The following is a 23,716-nucleotide window of genomic DNA, read 5'->3' as shown; positions in this document are numbered from 1 at the left end:
TAAAAAAAGTACCACAGTTACTTTTCAAATTCAGCAAAGATAAGTAAGTACTTGCTTTTAAAGATACTTATTGAAAACATACACCCTACGATGCACTGGGACACATCCTCAGTGATGTCCCTGAGGTCATCGGGTGTTGTGGGTCTGTTAACATCAAACACCCTCGCTCAGGTGACCCAGCCAGGGTTGATCAGAACCTGTGTCCCAGCAGCATTGGCCCACGGATCGCCCCCCTCCTGACCCAAAGCCATCCGGAGGCCCTCTCTGCAGCCTCCATGGTGGACTTGATGGCTTGATGGCGATGCTCCCGTGGCTGCTGATCTGCTTGTTGTTGGTCACGGCTTTGGAGATGGCCTCAGCGACGGTCTTCAGCACCTGATCATGGCCCCAGTGGTGGCGGCTTTCCCCCAGGGCTGTTGGGCAGCTGCTAAGGATGTTCTTATGGGAACAGAGGACATGCTGGTGAATCACTCTTGCCCCAGATGTGGAGATATGATGAGTCATTAGAGAACCACTGTCTTAATGTTCTTGAATTAGTAGCAATGTATCATATTTTATAAAAGGATCAACTAACACATAACACCAAAGCAACATCAGAAAAAGGCCAGCAGCCATGTTGGATGAGAAGAAAGTGGCTGCATGGAAAGATGAAGACTGACTCAGAGGCCCTGGACAAACTCTGGGATGATGATCCGAACATCTGAAGAATCAGGTTTGATTCCCCAGCTTCCTTCATGTGACAGACACGGAGGTGATGTTTTTCTAGGACCTCTGCTCTAAGTGCTTAGAAACAGACAGCAACTTTTTTTTTTAACCATGAAGCAGACTATAAAACCTTACTTTAACCTTTTGCTGCACAAAGGTTGTTTCGGTGATATGAATATTCAGACTGCTGAAAGACAGGGACCAACCTTGTTTTTAAATATGATGCATTTATGCTTATCTGAGCCTGGTTCATTTGCATTTTAAATTCTTTTAATTACCTTTATTTGCACGCATCAGAATTCTACAGCTGTGCCCAGTTTGTGAGATGTTTTACGTCACCACAGGTAAAACACTGAATATCATTCCACTGAGAAAAAAACGTTTAATCCAGAGGGAAACATGGGACCAGTGAAACAATATATTCTTAACTTTTCTCGTAAGAAGGCTCCTAAGAAAACTCAGATTCATGACGTGTTCTCAAACTGCAGAATTGTTCGCCATGGAGCATGTGACACATTTATTATGTAAACACCAGTGTGTGAAACCTAAAGATAAGTGACTGTTGTCAATAAGTATTCTCCTCTTGTTTAAAATCTCTAAGAGACAAACAGATAAATACAAATTTGCTAAAATAAAAATATGCACTGATATCTTTTTTTAGGATTAAAATTATAAGATTTTATGGTCATTTAAATCCCATTATAAAACTGTAGAACAGCAGTCTGAAAAAAACAAAGAAATATAAGTGATTATTTTGCACCTGCATTGATTCTGTTCTCATATTAGAACAAATCTCAGATAATAAAACATTGGTGAATGTCAGAATCTTTGTAACAAACGATGCCAGTGGGTTTTAAGTAGAAAAGTCTTCTTAAGCACAGTTGCTGAATGAAGACCATTGTTTTTATTTCCACTCCATGCACATAAAAGTAACAAACAGGATGATGGTTTTCAGGAGAACACCAGCCGTAAACTATCTGGTATCGTGTCTCTTGTATCTAATTCAGTTGGCGGATGAGGAGCGAGTCCACCGCAGATTTACTGTGTGTGTCAACACGGCTCTTGTTCAGATAAACAGGGCCCTGCTCGGCTCGGGGGCAGCCACAGAGGAACCCGCCGGAGGAGCACGGCTACCTTCCGACTCAATGCACTGATAGCACGGAGGCTCCTCTCTGCCACTGAGCATCACTCTCTGCAGGCGGGAACAGTGGAGCGAGAGGAGGAGGACGGAGGAGATGAGGAGGAGGAGGCTCTGTGTCCAAGAACCTGCTGCAGCAAAACACAATAACACTGAGAGAACAGCAAAAGACATATTGCAATTCAGACAGAGGGAGATCGGTTTTTTTCTTCTTCTTTGAAACCATGTATTCCTGTGTGCCTGCCTGAGGGGTACACATAGTATTATGAGAAGGATTTGAGATGACACAAGTCACAGTCGCTCCATCGCCGGTGTGGAGGAGGAGGAGGAGGGGAGATGAATTATTCAACCAGCCAGCCGCTGCTCGGCTCTGACGTCTTGTTGTGTCTTATGGGGAGGTGAAGCGAGCCGGCAACAACAAGCAGCACCTCCTCACAAGGCGGCCGTCACATGACAGCCCCGGGATACAGCATCCAAGGAACCTCGATTTTCCCGAGGACAGGACATCATTTCAGAGAGCAGCAGCAGAATAATGGCTCCCTCTCAAAATGACAGGCATCGCCGCGGCACACCATCACAGATTGCCAGGTCTATCATTCCCCCACACACGCAGGATGAAATGACAGCCCCGGCCCCGCTGATAGCAAAGCATCTCAGCCTGAGTAGGTGTTCCTTCTGGCTTAGTCTGGCTTTGATGTTATTATACCACAGCAGAGCAATATTCAGCCCTGAAATTCACTACCTGCTGCTGGGATCATCTCTCCAAGCTCACTGTTTGTGAAGCTGAGAAAATGGAAGTCGGGCGGGGGGGGGGAAGGAATGAAACAGCAATGTTTGATCTGTTCTCTAACACATTTCTCCCATCAAGCAAAAATTCTATTATTCAAGAGCAAATGTGGGACACGAGTATTATCAAAACAGTCATTCTGCTCAGCTGGAGAATCACATTTCCACAAATGTAGAAACATAGTTTCTCCTTTCTCTGTCTTAGCCGCTCAGTCAATGAGCAGCGAGCGATCTTAAGGGTTTGCCCTCAAAACAGGATTATTGTCTCACGGCTGCTGGGATTCTGCTCCACCTCAACACACAAACATCTGTGTTTACAGAGAAATAAATGATTCACTCACGAATCAGACAGCACAGAAGAACAAGATGAAGGTGCAGGTTGTGGTGTAACTTAGTCGTTTATTTTAATTCCACAAATTTTTCAAAAAAATTACAAAATACTCAAATGGAGAGAACACAGGACTCACAATTTTTCTTATTATTTCTACTTTTTGTTTACATTGTGTCATCCCATGGCGACTACTCATATATACAATAAGCTTCAAGATACCAGTATATATATAAATCTTAGCAGTCAGAATTTACATTCTGCTATTGCCGCTTTGAAACAAGAAGCTAAACCATTGACAACACTTAACATCAAAGGTTTTGGAGACACAAAAGTGGGGAGTAAAAGGCGAGGGAATCATCAGGAAACGAGGCAAAGGATGATGATGGCGAAGATGATGATGAGGAGTACATCGTCAGAAGAGAGACAGGAGTCAGTGGGAGATGGCAAGACAGAGTGACAGGTTGTTGTCAGGGCTTTAAAGATGGGTTTTTTAATCTTTAAAAAGGGGGAATGAGTTTAATGATGTTTCAAACCGTTCAAATGTAAATCATAGTGCTTCGAGAGAAGATATGATCATTTTAAATGCACGTACAGTTTCTTCATTTGGTTAAAATAAACAATAAAAGCCACAGTTTTCTAAATGTCATGACAGTTTAAACAGTCTTAGTGCACAGAACAAATGCAGAAAATATGTCATGGATAAAAAAATAGTAATGAAGTTGGGCTCATGTGCACTGATATGACGCGTCAACACTACTGGTAACAGTCAGTGGCACATAAACACACAGGAGACTGTGTGTATCCCTCAGGAACCAAGGCATATGAAAACATAGTGAGGACAACATACACACACACTCTCTCTCTCTCACACACACACACACACACACACACACACACACACACACACACACACACACACACTCGTCAACTGTCTACCTGCTGGTGGTCGCGTGTCAGCAGGACCCCTCTAGTGTCAGAGTGAACGTTATTACAGCCCATAGCGCTGGAGGACCACTTCCTCTGACATGAGCCCTGCAACAAACATGGACGACCGGACCAGGTGAAGCACCAAAACACAAACGAGCACCGACTCACAAACCATTCACACGTTTAAAAAACAATCCTAAAGTCCTGTTAGGCTCTGGTCATAGCGAACACCGTTAAAATTCAAGTCCCGTTCATTTAAAGGAAAATGTCTTAATTTCAGCCTAATGTTACTGATGTCCACATTATTAAAACCATTCTCTGTAAAAACAACAAAGTCATGGAAGCATCAATCCATGTTGTTGACTTAAATATTGATGTTTAAAGAAAAGGACTAAAACCAATTGAGTGGGGCTCAAGGAAACTCTTTCAGTGCAAGCTTTGTTTTTTTTCTTTTTAAACTCCGGCTCCGGCGTGCACTCCACAGAAGCCTCGGCGACGACCGCGTCACCTCTTCAAGTGTATCACATCATTTTTAACTCAACGAATTGAGTTTGCACATTCTGACAACCTGCGGCGTGTCAAAGGTGTGTGTGGTGCATGGGCGCGGTGGCTCTGATGGGTTTATGGTTTACACCGTGTGTGCGAATCTAAATCTAACACAGTGATGTCAGAGGAACGTCTCAACTGAACGGCAACTCTCTCAGAAACTGCTCATATAATGCCATTGTGCTCCCCTCTGAAACAAGGGATAATGCTTCAAAACAACTATATTGGAGGTTGAAACGACTTGGTTTGGAGTCCACACCTAGTAATAATAATAATTATAATAATAATTATATGTTTATATATACTATTTACAGACTCAAAAAACGCCATGCTGTAGCTTTTCTTAAAATTATGAAAAACCTCCAACAATGTATTAAAATAAATGTTGAATTTAAGATAGCACTTGTTATTTTTCAATAAACGGCCTGACCGGTGTTGTCTTTTTTTTTGTTGATAAGCACAGTGTCTTGTTCTAGCACCTACAAAAAACGTCAGGGAAGCTTGTCATGCAGGAGTCTTGAGGACGTTGTCACTACTGGCTATATACCAAAGAAAGTCAATGTCTTGAAAAATAATAATTAAAAAAAAGTCCTTGACAAGAACAAAAACCAAAATATCAGGGGAATTCTCAGACGATCCACTTGGCCTTTTTCTGTTCTTCCAAACTGAATGTGTCAAGAGGAGTCTGGAGAGACTCTGCAAGACCGCTCGGTAACAACTTCCTGTGTCCTGCACCTGTGTGTCGCTGCCTCCCTCGGCTGTTACAGCTGCTTGTCGCTCTCCTTTTTCAGCCGACTGAAACACAAACCACGTTGAATATTAATATTTGGAAAATCAAAAGGTACAGCAACTCAGTCTATCTTAATGAGTCTAACTTCTGTTGCTCATCTGACCTGTAGTAGTCCTCCTGGCCAGGCAGTGGTCCTCCGTGCATGTGATGGTGTCCGTGGAGCCACTGCTGCTCCATGGCCAGCCTTTGGAGCTCCGCTGACTGTGCATGCATGGCCTGCAGCTGGTGGGCTGCGGACATTTGCGGCGGTAGACCTCCTTGTAGTTCCCGGGGGTATGGCGTACCTGGAGGAGGGGACAAACAAAAGATCTGATCAGGGAATGTAGCAGAGGTGAGACTGATCGATCAGATATCATATTCTTGTCAATAAGAGCTGATATTGGCCGAGAACCTACCGAAGACTGGGTGGCGCAGCATCTCGTGTTCGTGTGGCTGGCCGAGGAGAGCGTTGGGGATGGCGCCGGGCGGGTAAGGGAAGCGGGCCAGGTGGGGTCCGCCTCCCAGGGGGTCCACTCCCAGGGGGTGGCCCCCAGAACCTGACGGACAGACAAGACATTCACCCCCACCTTCGGGCCGTCAGGGTCGTAGGGTTCAAGGTGCACTCATTGACAATTCATGCAACAGACATTAGTGATACACAGCTTCATATTGTATTACTACTCTCAAGGTTGAGCAAAAGAGTGCAGGGACCACTGTACTTATATTTATCCACTGAGCAGCATCTGCTGCCTCTATCAGAAACTTTAGATATAACTTGATCTCATATGTCAGTGTGAGAAATTACTGCAGAGAATAAAATATGAGATGAGGTTTCACATCATATGGTAAAAACTACACAGAGTGGAGGTTGAGTTGATCTGCTTGACTTTCTTATTACAAATTTTTTACCTGCTCATCAATATTCAGCTGATTTCAACATTTGCTTTACATTATCATCTTACAGTTTACTGTACCCTATTTTTTATTTTCAAATAAAGTTCCTATAAACTAAATATTCATCAGCTCCTGTTCGCTGTCTTCTATACTATGTATACCTCTACTCACTCTGATTGAAAACATGTGACTGGCATTTGTTTTAGTTTTATCCAGAGTCTTCCATACTGAAATGTTTTAGTTAATAATGTTATAAGTTTAAATAAAAGAGGAACTTGTTTTATTAAATGTGTGCATCATGCAGTATTTATCATAAATAAGTTACAATTGTTCAATTTAAAGTGAAATTAAATCAAGTGATTATATTAACAATTTACCAGCAGCTCATGTATAGCTTGTTTGCTTATCTTTGTTAACATCAACAAAAACCTTTTCATATCAAAATCTATAAATAGACAATATTTCACAATAACATGAATATCACAATAAAACATGAAGACAGTTAAGTTAAAGATTCATAGACTAATTTACATTTACAGAAATATTATCATGATGTAAAAAACATGAAAGTTCCAACACAGGGTGATAATGTCAGCAAAGGTGTAAAAAACATTGTAATACTGACTAGTTGAAGATCAGTCGTCATATTTATAAATGTATTAACAGGAACATCGGTGTTCAATATTATAAATGCATAAAACTACTTCTCAAATGATAAATAGGAGCATTTAGTTTCTCCAAATGGACACTATGTTTTTAATGTAACTACTCAAATGTGTTATAATGTTAACAGAGACATTCATTTAGCCAAGCAGGGCTTTCTTTTACCTTGGTGAAGAGGATCTTGCTGGTGGAGGTGTAGATGGGAGTGAATATGCGAGTGCTGGTGGTGGTGCGGCGTAACGTTGAACATCTGTAGACGGGCGATGGGGTCGTTGGCCACTGTGGCCATCCTCTCAGCATGGAGTCTCTCTGCAGCCAACCTCTCTGGGTAGCTCATTTCTGCCCGCAGTTGGGGCCCGGCAAGGGCTAACCGCTCACGCTCTAATGGGTTCAGGCCTGGATGGAAGGAGGCGAATGGGTGAGGGCCGGCCATGGGGGGCAACGTGATGGCCCCATGTCGGGCAAAGTGCTCCATGGGGTTTGTAGAAGGGTGGAGTGTGTCCATCTCTGGAGGCTTAACCTCGAAACCTGGCTTCATCCTTTCCCTCAGCTCCCTCTCGCGGATCTCCCTCTCACGCATCTCCCGCTCTCGAAGCTCGCGCTCCCGCATGCCTGGGTCAGCGTTGTACAAGCTGGGCATGTGATAGGCCAGCAGCTGGTCTGCCGGGTTGAGGGACACAAAGAAGGGGTGGTTTCGATTGGTGGGGGACATGACGTGGGGTCTGGCGTACTCGCTGAGGGTGCGCAAGGCCGGGGTATCAGGGCCGATGTATGGAGGCACAGCTGCAATCGTAGTGGGGGGGCCTTCGTAGTGTTGGCGCATGTGGACGGGGCCCATCATATGAGGTTCACACATCCTGACTTCATGAGAGGAACTTGAGGCTTTCTGTGATGAGACAAACAAATGTTTAGAGGCATAAAAACAATACAATCACTGCCAAATAAAAGTGAGACAAACCAAATCACCCACCGCAGCACGCTCCGCTTCCCTATCCCGTTCCCGCTCTCGTTCTCGCTCTTTTTCCCTCTCCCTCTCCTTCTCCTCCCTTGCTTTCTGTTCTACTTCCCTCTTGGCTTTCTCCAGAGCGTCCTCTCGTTTTTTGGCCAGTTTAGATGAAGCCAGGGGAGTGAAGTAGTAATCTGTCCTTGCACACGAGTTGTAACCTCGGTCCAGGTGCTTGTAGAACCTGTGGACACGACAGGGAAAAAATAAATATTAACACATTTACCATGAAAAACTGATGAGTCAGTACATAAATATGTCCTACAAACAGACAAAACAGGCTGGAGCCATTATATTATTCTTAACCTCTGCATGATTCATGGCAGGATAATGTCCAATTAGATGAAAATAAATATATAATTGTATTCGCTCACATTGGTCCATTATTTAAAAGGAAAGAAACTCCCTTAGCTTTCACGTACAAAGTATATATTAAAATGCTCATTGATATTCATTGGCAGTCTCAGAACCACTTAAGCACAAGGCAACTACAGATACTCATATTCTGATGCCGCAGTTCACTGTAATTCATCTCCCTGCTCTCAATCCCTGATAATTCCTAGCCATCAGCCACTCAGAGCTCAAAGCTAATTGTGGCCTTGGATGCTGTTTTGCTAAGGACATTTGATTTGGTGCCTACATCAAAGCCTTAAAACCTGAAGGCAGAGGCGCTTTGTTGTTCCATGTGTCTGAGAGCTAATCAGCATCCCCAGACAAGACAGTAAGTAGCTCAACAGACAACTGATAAATAGCAGCTTGCGCAGGTGTATGTTTTTCTCTTTTAAGATGTGTTGGGGTCGAAATATCTGTTTGTAGACATACCGTGCTGACTGGCTGGCATGGCTGGGTATATTGACGACAGTAGGCTCTGGGGAGGGGCTTCTCTGTGGGGGTGGGGGGCTTTCGGGCTCTTCTGTCTCATCCAAAGGCTCCTCTTTGATGTGTACTGGTGGGAGTGCTGGGCCCGGGCCGGCACAAGTGACTGAGGCAGGCAGCGGCATGGAGATGGAGGAGGATGGAGCAGAGGAAGATGGAGGCTGTAGGCCAGGCATAGAGTTTGATGATGATGATGACGATGATGACGATGATGACGACGGAGGGCCGGTTGGAGGTAGAACTGTATTGAAAGGATGGGATGAGAATGGCGGCTGAGGCGGCCCGTTGGGGTGTGAGGCTGCTGCGGAGGGCGGCAGTGGAGGGGCTGGAGGAGGCTGGTGGCTGGCGGATGGTGGGAGGCTCTGGGACTGGGTGAGAACTGGAGGCTGGGCTGGGGGAGGCTGAAGCTGCTGCCCCTGAGGCATGAGCTGTAGTGGAGGTGGGTGTGCTGATGGAGGGTGGTGGGTGGATAAAGAGCTGAGTGGCTTGAGGGCAGGTGGTGGAGGCAGGTTTGAAGGCATCTGAGGAAATGGAGGCGCAGACACATGAGGTGGATGTTTGTGGGACTGTGGGTTGGGTACCTGAGGGATGGGTGTGGTTGGTGGGGGCTTGATATGAGGCATGGATAACGGGGCAGGGGGCAGGGGCTGCTCTCTGGGAGGCTGCCCTCCACTCTGAGCTGATGACTGCGACAGGGAAGGAGGGGTGTGCGACCTCTGCTGTGATTGGCCAGAGATTGGCAGGGGTGGGACCTGAGACTGACCTATAGGGAAGCCCTGAGGGGGCATGGAATGAGGGTGAGGCATGTGTGAGGGACCAGGCTGCAGTGGATGCGGCATGAGAGGCATAGGCCCATGGTGCGAGCTGGGTAATGACTGAGGCGGGACTTGGGGGCCAGGAGGAGGAGCCTGAGTCAGAGGTGAATGTGGAGAGGGAAGCCTTGGAGGATGAAGGGACGCTCCTGACTGGATAAGAGACATCGGGCTTGCCTGGGGCAGGATCTGGGGAGGTAGAGAGGTGGAGGCCGCTGTGGGGGAAACCTGTGGGGGCAATGAGGGGGCTGAGGTCGCAGGTGGAGGAGGTGCCGAGGAGGCTGCTGAGGTGCCTGGCTGACACAGGATGACTGGAGGGTGCTGGCTCTGCAGGAGCTGCTGCTGCTGGGCAGAGGAGTCCGAGTCGCTCTCATTATCGCGGGGGCTGGGGATGCTCGGGGAGGAGCTCCGGTTGTCCTGGTCAATGTCCTTAGGATCGCTACTAAGCTCCTCATTGATGCTGCGCCCATCAGAGCTCTCGCCCTCTCCCTCGCCTTCACCCTCGAACTCTGAGGGTGAGTCTGGTCGACTGAGCTCCTTAGGGACAGAAGAGAGACAAAGTTAAGCGTTAAGACTCAAGGTCTATGCAATCCATTTAAACACAAGAGGCGATACAAAGACCAAAGACTCACTTGTGTCTTGGACTTTTTGGCAATGGTTCTATCTGACTCCTCTGTGTCTGACGCTCCCTTCTCTCGCTGCCGTTTGGCACTTTTCATAGGTGAAGGAGGCTCCTCTTTAATCTTCTGTGGAGCATCAAAACCATTAGGCTACATTTCACAGAGATATGTGCATAAAAAACTAAGTTTCTGAGAGTCTAGGTTGTGTTTACCTTGCTTGGCTTCTTCATTAAGTCTGTCTTGCTGTCAGTGCTGTCGGTACTTGCCGCGCTGGGTGAGGTACGTCCGCTGGAGCGCAAATCCTCGTTAGTAGGGGAGGCTCGGCCATCGGGACTAGCTGTCTGCTTCTTACGACCACTACGTAGTGTTGACATCTATTGACAGCAAACACAGTCAACATAAATCATCACTTATATTAATCATTTTATAAATCTTAACAATGATTGTCAGTGCTGTCCCTGTACTCTAGAGACGGTGAGCTACTGCATTGTAGTCTGGCTCTGTTTTTCTCCAGGGACAACTCTGAGATTATGGTTTTTGAAGGTGAAAATAGAGATAGAGAGTGTGTGCGCACCGAGCCTCGGTTCCGTCGGGTCCTCATGCTATGCTTCCCGCTGAGTCCATCCTCTTCCTCTTTGACAGGTTTGAACATAAATGGCGGCGGGTCCACAGGCTTCTCGATGGGGGGCAGCTCACCGTACTTCTTGAAGTGAATACGGCAGTCTGTGCACAGCAAGATGTTCTCCCGGCCCCCGTGGTGCCAGTCCTTGGAGGCTGAGGAAAGCCATTTACAGTTGTGAAACAGAATCTCTCACAAGTGGTCATAAGAACAAACAACACACGGAAATTATCTTGCAAGTACAGTAATATTACCAAATACTGATAATGTCCTAACTAACTTTGTAGTCTATGAATATAATAATAATAATCTAATAAAAGAAATAATTTTTCATGCAAGAGCTGAATCAAGGATGATGTATATCTCAACTTCAGACTTTATTTACATTAATGTACTAATAAGGTCTGTATAGGTTAACTCTATAAAGCAGAAGTTGTTAGCCACCCCTGTTGCTACGGCAGTAACCTAAGTGTGATCAGATGGGAGCCTGGCACTGGGAGCCAGCTGTGTGGGAAGAGGGGAAGGATAATGATGTGGAGAGAGTGAACAAGCTTTGGGCTCATGTCTAATTTGATCAAATTAGTCCTGACATCCTCTCATGGCCATCTGTCACATAGCACCGCATAGAGCAGGCTCACACTGGTCCCAATCAGGACAGGAATAACCAAGCAAGTCCGTATGACGAGTATGAGTGTCTGTGAAAGTAACGTAGTGTCTTACTGGTAGTGAAACAGTGGCGGCAGGCGTAGCCCTTCAGCTCCTGTTCGCTGTCTTCGCTGTCAAAGTCATCTTCACTGGCTGAGCTGAGGTCCACTGGAAGAGAGACAAAGAAGAACACTTACTACACATCGCTCTAACAGCAGAGGATATCAGGTATCGTCTCCCCCTCTCCCCTCAGCTGCCATTCAACGGGTCAAATGTACTTACAGAACTCGCTGGAGGGAGGACGTGAGGGAGTGTTGACAGGAGTTGAAGCAGTTCGTGTCTTGATGCGGCGAAAGACGGGCTGGCGGCGGTGTCTGCGGTGGGCTCGACAACTGGCTGCTTCTGGGGTCTTCTTCCAATAGTAGTAGAAGGTAATTAGCTCTCCCTGGAATGAAACAAGAAATAAATGTTGTTAAAATGGGAAAAATATATCACAAGAAAACAAACACACATATTTGTAATGAGGCAAAGGCATCAGGAGACGACATGTCCCCTTGGCATCCACAATGCCCATGAGAACAGTCATGCGTCAAAATATTTCTCTCACGAAATCCAAAATATCAAAAGGCAACATTTCACTATACAGCTGACATACCGAAAATACCGATCACGCTACCCCCCCTTGCAGTAAACTGTGTGCCGGAGGAATAAAAAGGTAACTGAATTAAAAGGCCATTAGGTCTATTCGTCAAAGTTGTTGAAAAATTGGAAAATTGTCACTATGAAATATTTGCGGTTAGGTTGAAGAAAATATGTGGAATATGCACATAAGCAGTCAGCATAGAATTTCATAGTGAAACGCCATGGAGCGGGTCAATCCACGCCAGGATTTGTAGCTGGCCGGGCATGTTTGTGCTGTGGCCCTGTCTGTCCCAGGATTAGGCGAGGAGGCTCGCTGAATGCAGGGATATTAGGATCAGTGCATTGGTGGCTGCCTGGGTGGCAGGAGCTTGAATGGGAACAAAAGAACATGTCAGGCAGAGCTTTGGCGCTACAAATAGGGAGTGAAATGGCTCCTCGCCCCTTCACTGGAAGAGTCAATTGAACTTTAATCAAACATTCGGAGGGGTGAGCTTGCCAGTGAGCGAGGCGGATAAATCCTGTGTACAAAAGGCTGCCAGGAAATCAATACCCAACTGAAACATTAACACATGCAATCATGGATCAGAAGGCACTTTGCTGAGGCAGCCTGTGCATGTTAACTGCTGCTTTCTGGCCTCACTCATAATACACAAGTCTTGAAATTTGGCGAAAGGAGTCAGTGACAATCATCCAGTTTTCTTTGGGGCTTTGCCCTTTTCCCCCCTCACCATGAACTCTCAGTTGTTAGTGGTCCTCACTGGCTCTATAACAAATTCATGAAGGTGCGGTGTGACTGCTGAAGGTGCGGGTGAGCAGTAAGTCACCTGTAATCTTTAAAGCCCAAAGGGCACCCATCCACTGTCTGAGGTCTGTATAACTGCTGTTCAACAAAGCTCCCAGGGTTTAATGGCTATTGATTGTTTTCCTACCGCGCTTCAGCAGTGAAACCTGACATAAATTAGTCAACGCATTGCTCTCTAAAACACATTAACAGCTTATCTGCAACAGCTTAAAATCCTCTATCAAAATGTACCAAAACAAACAATGGCAGGAAAAGGATTTGATGAAATGGTCGAACAGTTTTTAATGGTTATGAAAAGCTCCTGACTCAACATGGTCACAAATCCAGCAATTTCAAAGTCTAATAGGCTGGTATTAATGCAAAGATAAAGGAAACAGCAGCTTTAATTTCAAATTTCTTATCTCATACAACACAAAACTACTTGAGGCTCGTAGGATTGCTGTTGTTTAACAGGTTGGGATTTATCCAAATTCGTTTCTTTATCGCCAAATTGTGTGAGTAACTGATGTTAAGGAACAAACTAGTCTTTCTCAATCGCTGCTTTGATTGGCAGAAAAAGCTTGACGCAGTCGGCTCAGACCACTTTAATAAGATCTGCCTTCATGTGGCTCTTAGGGGAAATTCATATCTACCAGTGGCTGTAGGACCACATCTTATCAAGAGAAGCAGTGCCGGAAAGATTTACTCAGGGTGACTGAGCTCAATGAAACCTTCTCAAATTTCAGGGTAAATTAATGTGCTGCACTGTGTTATGGCAAATCCGCCGCTCAGGTGTTAATCTGTCCCGAGCCCCACAGCTTGTGCTAGGTTTTTTTTTAGACCTCGAGACTTCTGTAGATGAGCCCATGTGGAGTGGTGCGAAGAATCCACATGCAGGAGCTCAGCGTGGACAAATTAGTAGGACTATAAGTAAAGAAGCATAATTTAAAAAACATGTTATGGTCAATGCTAGAACAGAGCAGGTAATGGTTATTATATCAGCTAAAAGCTCTATAATGTTGCTGTGTGTTTGTGCATCTATTTTAGGCGGTAACAGAACCTCTTAGTCATTTCCGAGCGTGCCTCCCTCTTCAGCCTGGCTGGCCAGTTGGGAAGGCAGGGGCGCAGGTGCTAACTGAGGGAAGGCAGGCATCCTGATGTGAAATCTAATTGAAATGTGCAGATCAAAAGTGTTGAGTGGTGCTGAGCGCTGGCTTTGCTCTGTGCTTAATGACTGTTCTCAGCAGTGCCTCTCTGCCTCCTCGCTGCAGGCTGACAAATACACGGCCTCAACAACAGCTTGGCAGACACAGGGAAAGGTCACCCTGCCTCTCCATCACTTTACACTGTGTCAAGCACCATTACAATGAAAACATTAACTTGGCTTTTGAATGGGAAATTAACAGGTGCAGTGATGAGCTGGTACAGCTCGAGGTAAATAGAAAGAGGAAAACAAAAGACGCAGCTCGAAAAAATGTAAGTAAATATGTTAAGTATGTTGAGCTGAAAAGGAATTTCTGGTAAGAACATGAGAAAAACAAGGGTCCATTCATATATGAACACTGTAAAAATTGTTATGTTTGTTATACGATGATCAAGCATAATATTAAAACCTGCAGCCTAATATGTGTAGGTCCCCCCTCATCAGCATGTATCTGACAACCCACAGATGCTCAATAGGATTTTTGATATGAGGAATTTTAAGTCAACACCTTGAAACTATTGTCATGTTCCTTCTTCCCATCATGTATCCTGGTGTCATCTAATCCGTCCACATGATGTATAAAAACAACAACTATTCATCAAACCAGGCTACTTTTTTTCATTGGATGCTCATTGAAGAAACTTTCTGCAGTTGACAGAGATCAGCTCGACTAGTCTGCACCTAAGCAGCCCCATACACAGTAAACTGCGATGCACCACGTGTTCTGACAGCACTCTGTTATAACTGAATTTACTTTTTCAAAAAGTTGTGCTCCGCTACCTCTTCTGTGGGGTTGGACCACATGGGCCAGTCTTTGTTTCCCACACATGCATCAATGAGTGTTAGGCACCCATGACCAGGTTGCGAGCTCCAGCTGGTCCTTCCTTGTACCACTTTTGGTCGGTACTAACCACTGGACATTAGGAATACCCCACAAGACCTGCCATATTGGAGACGCTCTGACCGAGTCATTTAGCCATAACAATTTGGCTGTTGTCCAAGTCTCTCAGATCATTACACTCGTCCATTTTTCCTGTTTCCAACAAGAAGTGAACTATCACGCTGCCAGCCCTTATTCCACCTATTAATAGGTGCCATTGCAAAGAGATTATCATTGTCATTCACTTCACTGTCAGTGCATTTAATGTGGCTGAGCCGTGTGTATTTTGCTTTTAGAGTTCATGCGTGCAAATTTTCAATAGAGTTGTGTAAACAAAGGAAAGGCCGATGTGACACATCACAGGCATGGACATAAAACGTGGAGAGGAGTTTGATATACTTGGTAGTAAAGTGCAGTTGTGGTAGAGAGAGGCTGTAAATTGGTGTCAAGGGGAGATTGACAGATTACCTCTGTGAGTCTGCCTGCATGTCAAATTTGGTTCCTCTGAAGCCACATGCTGCATGTCCATTCCCTCACATTGACTTTGTACTTTTATCTATCAAAGGCACCATTTGCCTGCAGCAACACCTCAACTTACATTACCTTCCATTTCTTCTCCCTGACTGTATGTTTAGTTTGTGAGTTTATGTGGACCTTTGGAGGATTACAAGTCAAGTTGCCATTTCTTCATAAAAAGAAGACGAAAAATCTGTATCTGAAAACAGTTAACCTGGATCCAGTGAAGGAAATACATGGAACTACTTGAAACGGAAATCTACATTGGCCCTGGCCTCCGTGCCATAATTTCCCCCCAGTCCACTAAATCACTGCAGAGCGGTACAGAGTGTGCTGCCGCTCTGCAGAACATGAGATAGTGACAACATAAGCTCAGTATTATAAGGCGTTTTAGACTGCTTCCATCTGCAGGAGCTTTCTGGTCGGTGGATTATCCGACAAGGAAAGGGCTTACCCTCCTCTCACGACACTCAGAGCTTCCATTTCAGTTACTACAACTTTAAGTGGTTGTCTACAAACAAGCATGTATGTGTGAAATGGATGGAGAATTCAAAATTACATATGGCAAAGCTTCCTTTGCAGTTTCATCTGTCATGAAGGAATTTTTTACTACTTTCTTGACTTAAATTCAGATTGAACATTTTAATTGATGTGCTCTTTAGTGTATTAGATGAGACAGAGGGGTTGTAAGTATATTTAAGTATTTGTCCTTATTTGAGAGCAAGCAAACATAAGCCTTTAAATAGTGTATTAATAAAAAAAATAAAAAAATATTTCAAAGCATATTTACATAAATTAATAACTCAGTGAGTGCCAGCACACTTAAAAACTAAAGTCAACAGGTGAAAAAGGAAACTGGATCCTCAGTCACTGGATACTATGATTATATTTTAAAATTATCTCTGAAAAGATCATATTTAGTTTTATATTCAGTCTCTGTGTTTTAAGCCATTTTATCTCCTTTCCTGAAGATTGAGACTTAATAAGGCAAACCATGAAACCCCTGTAGACTACAGTATTATTGCGGGTGGGAGTGCAGGATCCTCTGCTGGGCTCGGTGGTCCTGTGTGCGCGGGCAGGGCTGAAGGCGAGGGCTAAACTCATGTATTTACGCCCTCATCCCCTCTCAGGCCCAGGCCTGAACAGATGGTTTCTGTTTTTCCTGGCAGATTTGTGACAGAGCCACAAAAGGCCCCTGCTTTGACATGAAGCCAAACGGTTAAGGCCGTTACTGGCAAGAGCAGGGGAGAGAGCAGGGGAGAGAGGAGAGAACAGGGGAGAGCAGAGGAGGGGGAGGGAGAGAGGGAGGGTTGAGTGTGGAGGACAGCCGAGAGGGAGAAATAAAGAGCTAGCAGAGGATAACAATGGACAATCAACCTCGAATCCGACCATGAACCTTCCCTAAAAAAATCTCTTGACAAATAAAAATTTCTGCTAAAAACATAAGGGCGGTTTAGTCACAGCCGGGGAGCAGAGAGCGGAGGAAGCATGTGATTTCTGGGCTCTGGTGGCTGATAGTGAGTTGTGTAAACATCCATTAGTGCAGCATGAACCTGTACTCCTCCTGCTTCTTCCACAGTCTGCAGCCGGAGGAGGGAGGATTGCTTCCTGACTCATTTCAGTGAGGTGAAGGGGGAATGTGTTTCACTGAGCTAAATCCAACTGGGGTTTAATTATGTATGTGCTCGACCCCTGGACTTGGTATTCTTCATTGCCCGTGACAGGTTGTATAGTGTATTGTTTCAGTGAGTGGTGCTTGACTTTTCTGTCTTTCTCATCCTGACTGTAACTGTAGGAGGGAACGTTGTAAATGTTTATGTGGTTACGCGGGTCAGAAGCATACTTGTAATGCCTTCAGAGCCATTTAACAAATTGTGGAGTGAAAAGGGTCACGTTTATTTACCTTAAATCCTGTAACAGTGCTCTTACTAAAGAATCTAAAATATCTAAAAGATACAAATGATGCTTTAACACATCATGTAAAATACAGCAGGTTAGTTTGATGCAAGAAGCTAGTTTTTTATTTTATGAAGAAAATCCTAATTAACAAAAATATTGACTACACATTAATCAAGTGTCTAGTTAAATAGATGAACTCCCCTGCAACCTGAGTTACCAGTAGAATACAAGGTGAAATAAAAAAATTTCAAAATTTGTATAAATACATTTAAAGCTAAATAAATGTGGTGCCATCTTTAATTCAGCTTCATGAAATATTTTCCCAATTTTTTCCCCTGAATTGTAGTTTCTAAATAAATCTGATGTAGCTTTTTAGATTGTGTTATTACTATTGCAGAAGCTGATTTGTCGAGGAGGGTTTGTGAAATTAAATGCAGAGGTTAAAAATTCAAGGAATCAACCACATGCATGTAGTGGACTCAAAAATAGACCTGGCAACACAGTGACACCCTTAAACCCAGCGGCAGACGATGGCAACTGAATAGTCAGAGTACCTTGGCTGGTGGGGCATGGTGAACGTGAAAGGCGGGTTAAATAGACAAGCCATTCCCTGCTGCGCGGAGCCTTTCTGCTGTAGAATGACTGAATAAGCTCTGCTTTCACAGGTCAGGGATGCACATCCTGAAGAATCAGCACTTATGTTTTACTGCTGTAAGCGCTTTCGTCAGTGAAAGCAGATTGGATGGCAACAGTGCCTCTTTGCTGGACGGTCGATCCAGCGCGTTCTGCTGATAAGCTAGTCCCCAAAAACCACAACAAGAAGCCTACCAAACAACTCAATTGATGGAGCTTGGGCTCTCTGGGCTTCATCTACTGAGCTTAGAAAAAGATTTTTTGCCTACACTGGGGCCGTGCTAAATTGCCTGTGGTCTGCTAAAAGAACATCGATACGCGCTGGTTGGGCCGCCATCAGCCAACAGCGATTTTACTTCCAAAACACGTTATATCATTTACCAAACACGGAAGCTGTTCTGTCACACCACTGACAGCTGTTGCCAACTGGACCAGGCCCCTGTAGCTGGTTTAATTAGTGTTTGAACCAAAGTATTTATAATTACACTCATCCCCAAGGTTCTGGCTGCTGAGCTCAGGACATGGCAATGAATTCAACTTGACGTTTGTACAGATTGTACTGGGGCAAACATCTGCTGTGAGGTTGTGTTGAGAACACTGTTCTCCTGTTGGCCATCCTGCAAATGACAGGGCCTGTGGGGGTGGGGGTGGTGGGGGAGTGCTCTGTTTTCTCAGAGAAAAAAGTTGCTGATGGAAGGAACGTTCAGCACATCATCTTCTGGTTGATCTGAACGCCGACACAAACAAGGCGTCGTTTTAAATATCAGACATCTAGCTCAGGTCAATAAATGCTCTGAAAATTATAAAAAGCCTTGTACTGTCACCTAACACAGTTAAACCTTATAATAATAAAACAACACTACAATACAATGCATAAAAGGCTGCTAAATCAAGAAAAGTATTATTAAGAATCTATTTTTCAAATTGTTTTTGCTACTTGTGCAGTGGTTTGCTCTCTGAGGACACTTGTTTGACTTTTGCGATGTTGACACAACCTAAATAATGCATAAAAATGTCTCTATGCATCAATATAGTGTTTCATTCTAATCTCTTTTCATCTATGCAAGTTTACAAGTGCAAGCAGACTGGAATGCTAAAATATAAAGAACCTTGTGTCTTTTCATTTTTATGTCAAAATCTTTTCCAATCATTTAAGTCAATAATAAGTCAGCGGTAATTTTGTGCTATTATATGTGTGCTTTTACATTTAAAAGTGGAGAAAAGCAGATTGGTCATGAGAATAAAAAACAGGATGTAGAAATTGAGCCTCAAGGGAAGAGTGAACTTAAACATATTCTCTCTTAATATTTTGTTCTGTACTTGTTTAGTTTGACATTGCTACGTTCAGGTTATTAGATTACAGTTCCTCTGAGTTGTATTGTGAGGCATTTTCATGCAATTTATAATCTTCCTCATAGGACACAATGACACAAGCTGTGCTGAATACGATCTAGTGATACATTTTACTTTAAAGAGGAACTTTTTCCTCACTGAAAATAGCCTTGTCCCCCAAACAGTTAACTTTCAGTTTTGATAATATCTGCCTAATTGCACATTAACAACTTTTAATTCACAAGTTAACTGCTGTACCTCCCATAAATGAAATTGCCTGTGTTCTCTCCTGTGAGGAAATAAGCCCAAACTAAAGCATTCGAATTTGATCTAATTTTCAGCCGTCATTTTCCCTGTTCAGCTGTACAGCAAACAGAGCCGATACAAATCACCTCATCATATACTGTGTGCTGATATCCTGTAAAACCACATCTTTAAGAAAACCTCTCCAGTAAAAATATCAGGCGCTGAGTTATCTGTGATCTGCCATTTCAGCATATTTAGCTGTTAAAACACTGGGAGCAGTGAGCTTGTGTTCCATGACGTCCTCTCTGGAGTGGAGGAAATGGTGGCAGCAAAGCCAGTTGCAGACGGTCAGACGACACACCCACTTCCCCCTTCTGGGCCTTTATGTGACTTTATATAAAGCATTCCTGAGTGTTAGTCAGGCCTGGTGTGTTTACACAGCACTGGGTGCTTACCCTTGGCACTGGCTGTTCGAGCCTCGCTGGCGCTTCTGGGGCAGCGCAGCTAATGGAGGCTAGTGGGAGGAACAGAGATGGGCAGACACATTGTACTGGACTTCTGGATATCAGCCCAAAGGCTTTAAGCTCTGCACAATGGCCCAATAACAGTGGTCCGGCAAGGGACTCAGGGCAGGAACACCTGCATTTCCACAGCATGCTCCTTTTCCGATGGCCGGGCGGCGGAGCAACAGAAATATGCATCTGTGACTGGGAATACTAGGAAAATCTCTGTCATTTCCCAAAACTAAAATATCTTGCGGTTTTGTTGTGCTCATATTTCAGAGACAGGATTTAAGAATGAGCAGGTAGAAAATAAATTGAGCTTTCTCTGGGTATTGACAAGCACTTGCACAAATAAGCCTTAAAGCAAAAAAAATAAAAAAAGAGAGTTCAATCATAAGCTGAGTTTTTTTTCCCCGTGTGACAAGCCAGGCTTTTCAGTTTCTATATTGAGCTAACGCCTCATCTTACCTCTTCTCCTACAGTCTCTTTTACCCTCCGCGTGCTCTTCATTTTCTCCTCTTTTCACGTGTTTAAAGGGCAGTTTATTTTCCATTTGCGGGGGGAAAATTAATCTTTCTCTACTCTGTGGTGGTAGCAGGCCGAGATCCTGGAGGAGGTCTATTACCTCTCCTGCCAAGTAGGCTCCCTCTTCAGGTTGAATTGCATTAATACCTGCTTTATAGCCAATCAACCGGACTAGTCATATATTTCAAAACCAGTAAAAATAATTGAAGAAACCTCTGTGAGGAAACTGTATTCACACACTTTAATCTCTTATTCAAGAGGCTGAGATTGGTTTAGAGGAATAAAAAATGTAGCACAAAGGAGGTGACACTGAAGAGCTCTGGAGTGAAAATATTGCATGATATGTTCGGGGTGTTTGAGAAACAGGGCTGACATATCCTCAGCTCACAGCAGACGAGGAAATGAAGCGGATGAGAAGCATGACAAACACCTTTGATTTTCTTTTCATGTCTGTGTCGGCACACTTCCAGCAGGAGCAGCTTCACACAAACAGCCAGGTCGGCACTGCTTTACGAATAAAAATGCATATCTGATAATATTAACAAACAGCTAAGTCAAAGGTGTGGAGGACTTTAAAGCAACATGTACATGCACAGCATGTTCCCTATATGTCAATGGAAAAAATTCCTCTGAAGTGTCTATCCTGTGCAGAAATATGAGACTAAGATAGTAAAATACTGAATGTCAGCTTAAAGTAGAACAATGCAAAGTGTATGTGTTGGCTGTGATTTGCTTTACTACATTAAATTTAATAAGGTTAATCATTGTTCGGCCTGGATTTGACCCATTTGTACCATGAAACAGGTCACACAGTTGATGATTAACACGGTGACGCATGCGCACAATCACGCTCGCACACAGAGGAGGGAAACTGACAAGAGGAACATCCCTCAGTTCGTGTACATAAAATAACACAATTACAGGAGTTCCTCAAACCCTGACAAGATATTAAATCACTTTATCGGCCATAAATCAAAAGCTTTGTCGTGACTGACAAAGCTTAAACCGACAAAGAAAACAAGTATAATGCAGCAACAACAACCAGAAATACTAATTGTGTTTTTAATACTGTTACAGCCACAATAATCTGTGTTATAAATGTTAACAACAGAATTATTCTTCCAGCAAGATTCAAACTGCAAAACAAATCTGTATGTATTAATATTACGTTATTCATATTTTCTGAAGCTGTTAAAGGATGATCAGTGATGTTAGCAAACAATTCTGCATATTATTTACTTTGACTCAAACTATGTGAATTTATATGATCAAAAATTATCGACAGGTCCTTGTCTGAAATTATAAGTGCTGTGATTTCAGCACCTATCTCTTTGCTCCAACCTAAATTTGACACCATCAGATACTTATTATAATTTACTTTTCTGCGGCGGCCTCCATGTTTATTCTTAAACTGTAACCTGTTTTTTTTTTATTCTGAAAGAAGCAATTATGCTGCACTTCAGATTGAAAAGGTAAAAACAAAAAAAAATACTAAATCTCAAGTGCTACTATAACACTTGAGCATAAACAGGAGACAAAAACAGGCAGCTCTTCAGACTGGAGATGTGCTGTAAACACGGTGGCTCACATCACATCTGCACAACTTGTTTGCGAACAGAGGGTGCTAATTAATGTTCAGAGTGCCACTTGTTAAGTTTCAGTGGCTGCCTGTAAAGTGCATTTAGCCTTTTCTTTTTCCTCAGGTGTATTGTGTTTTATTTATTTTTTTCCAGGCAGCCAGAAGAGAGAGCTGATAATCCAGCAGCACAGTTGTTGGCAGGATGCACACACTTCTTATCAATAAGGCCTCTAGTTAAAACCCAGCTGTGCTCAAAATATCACACTATAACTGTCGGATCGTACAGGTATTTATCACTTTTTAAATTTTTTTTTATATCTTTCAGCACTACGAAACAAATGACACACACACAATTCCTCTTACCGTTTCTTTGTTGGGCAGCAGCTCTTTCCGGATCCTGAAGAAGTTTTTGCCGAACTGTCTCAATCCTTTAATGAAGCGCTTCTGCAATTTTTCACAGAGGGAAGAGAGAGAGAGAAAAAAAAGACCAGTTAGTATCTGTGAAGTCAGCGAAATTGCTCCCCCTTGAAGTTACTGGATAACAACGCCACAAGAAAACATCGTTTTCTTTTCACTTGTCTGTGGTTGCAGAGGTTTTATGTGTATCTAGAAACCACTGTAGCTGTTTAAAGTCCGGAGCAGACATACTGCTATGTCAGAGCAAAAACCAGAGGAAATGACAAGTGAGGTGGGGAGAGAGGCTGAGATTACACTCGTCTTTTCATTTGGACACAAACAATAATAATACAGACGCATAAAATCTACTGTAAAAAAAGATAAACAGTAGAACATGAATCATCAAAGTTCAAACCTGAACCTGAGAGTGTAATAACAAGTTAATTACTTATTGAGTGTGGTGGAAACTTTCCATAGCTGCTGCGTATTATGGACATTTTAAAAGCAAGGAAAACACGTCAAAATGGAAAACTGACAAATCTTTCCTGACCAGAGGAAAAAGTAAATGAACAGCACGATGAAAGAAATCGCAACTTCCTAACAGCGGATTAAATCTGACATGAAAACTGAATCGGAAAACACGCCACCTCACCTCGACAAGCACGAAAACAACACCAAAATGAAATTAATACCAAAAAGCTGTACCACCTAAATAGATTTCTTCTCCTTTAAGAGCCACAGGCTGCGAGCCATAAAAAAGCGGAGGCTGGAAACATTCATAACCAGCGAAGCAGACAACCAACAGATTTACTTTCTGGTTCCAGAGGCGAGCCCCGTCCCTCAGTGGTCTCAGCCGAGCGTTTCCACCAAGTAACTCCAGCGAAAAAGCAGGGAAAAGTCCTCGGGGAGCGCGGCGCGAACCTCTACCGCTGGGCGAAGGTAAAATTAGGGGCAAATCCACAATGTCTCCGACGGTACATTGCTTTTTCTTATCCGTATGTTTTTTACAAGCAAGAAATAGCTTGTCACTCTCTGCTCTTCCACTACAAAGGGGAAGGCTTTACATGTGATCTTTCTGCAAGAGAGCCTCTGGTTCTCGGCAGCCTGGAAAACCTGGAGTGGAGTCCTGAGCGCCATGTTGGTGTCGGGCACACGGTTCATTTCAGCCGGCCCTCGATCCCGTAGCACTGCACGAGCAGGCTTCATGTCTCTGTCCCCACACAGGGACAAACCTGAAGTCACTGCT

The 23,716-nt window shown here is 43.9% G+C and overlaps 1 protein-coding gene across 6 annotated transcripts in view; it reads right to left on the bottom strand.

Moving 5' to 3' along the window:
• Positions 1-3,008: 3,008 nt before the first annotated feature.
• rerea (arginine-glutamic acid dipeptide (RE) repeats a) overlaps positions 3,009-23,716 on the bottom strand; it is a 124,538-nt gene continuing 103,830 nt past the window's right edge. For 4 of the 6 annotated variants that reach the window (XM_035159426.2, XM_035159424.2, XM_035159427.2 and 1 more), the window contains 12 exons: positions 22,438-22,518; positions 11,617-11,779; positions 11,410-11,502; positions 10,645-10,844; positions 10,283-10,444; positions 10,083-10,196; positions 8,585-9,987; positions 7,730-7,946; positions 6,925-7,645; positions 5,619-5,789; positions 5,327-5,507; positions 3,009-5,228 (listed from right to left, as the gene is read on the bottom strand). In XM_035159426.2, coding sequence (XP_035015317.1) covers positions 5,195-5,228; positions 5,327-5,507; positions 5,619-5,789; positions 6,925-7,645; positions 7,730-7,946; positions 8,585-9,987; positions 10,083-10,196; positions 10,283-10,444; positions 10,645-10,844; positions 11,410-11,502; positions 11,617-11,779; positions 22,438-22,518 — 3,540 coding nt within the window. In that variant the 3' untranslated portion in view covers positions 3,009-5,194. Of the gene's footprint in view, positions 5,229-5,326; positions 5,508-5,618; positions 5,790-6,924; positions 7,646-7,729; positions 7,947-8,584; positions 9,988-10,082; positions 10,197-10,282; positions 10,445-10,644; positions 10,845-11,409; positions 11,503-11,616; positions 11,780-22,437; positions 22,519-23,281; positions 23,528-23,716 lie in introns of those variants that run through there. The other 2 variants (XM_035159430.2, XM_035159428.2) reach the window with 2 other exon arrangements.

This window comes from Hippoglossus stenolepis, chromosome 6 (genome assembly GCF_022539355.2).
Source record: "Hippoglossus stenolepis isolate QCI-W04-F060 chromosome 6, HSTE1.2, whole genome shotgun sequence".
Taxonomy (NCBI): domain Eukaryota; kingdom Metazoa; phylum Chordata; class Actinopteri; order Pleuronectiformes; family Pleuronectidae; genus Hippoglossus; species Hippoglossus stenolepis.
Note: the sequence above shows the minus strand (reverse complement) of the source record. Positions and strands in the feature narration are given on the sequence as shown.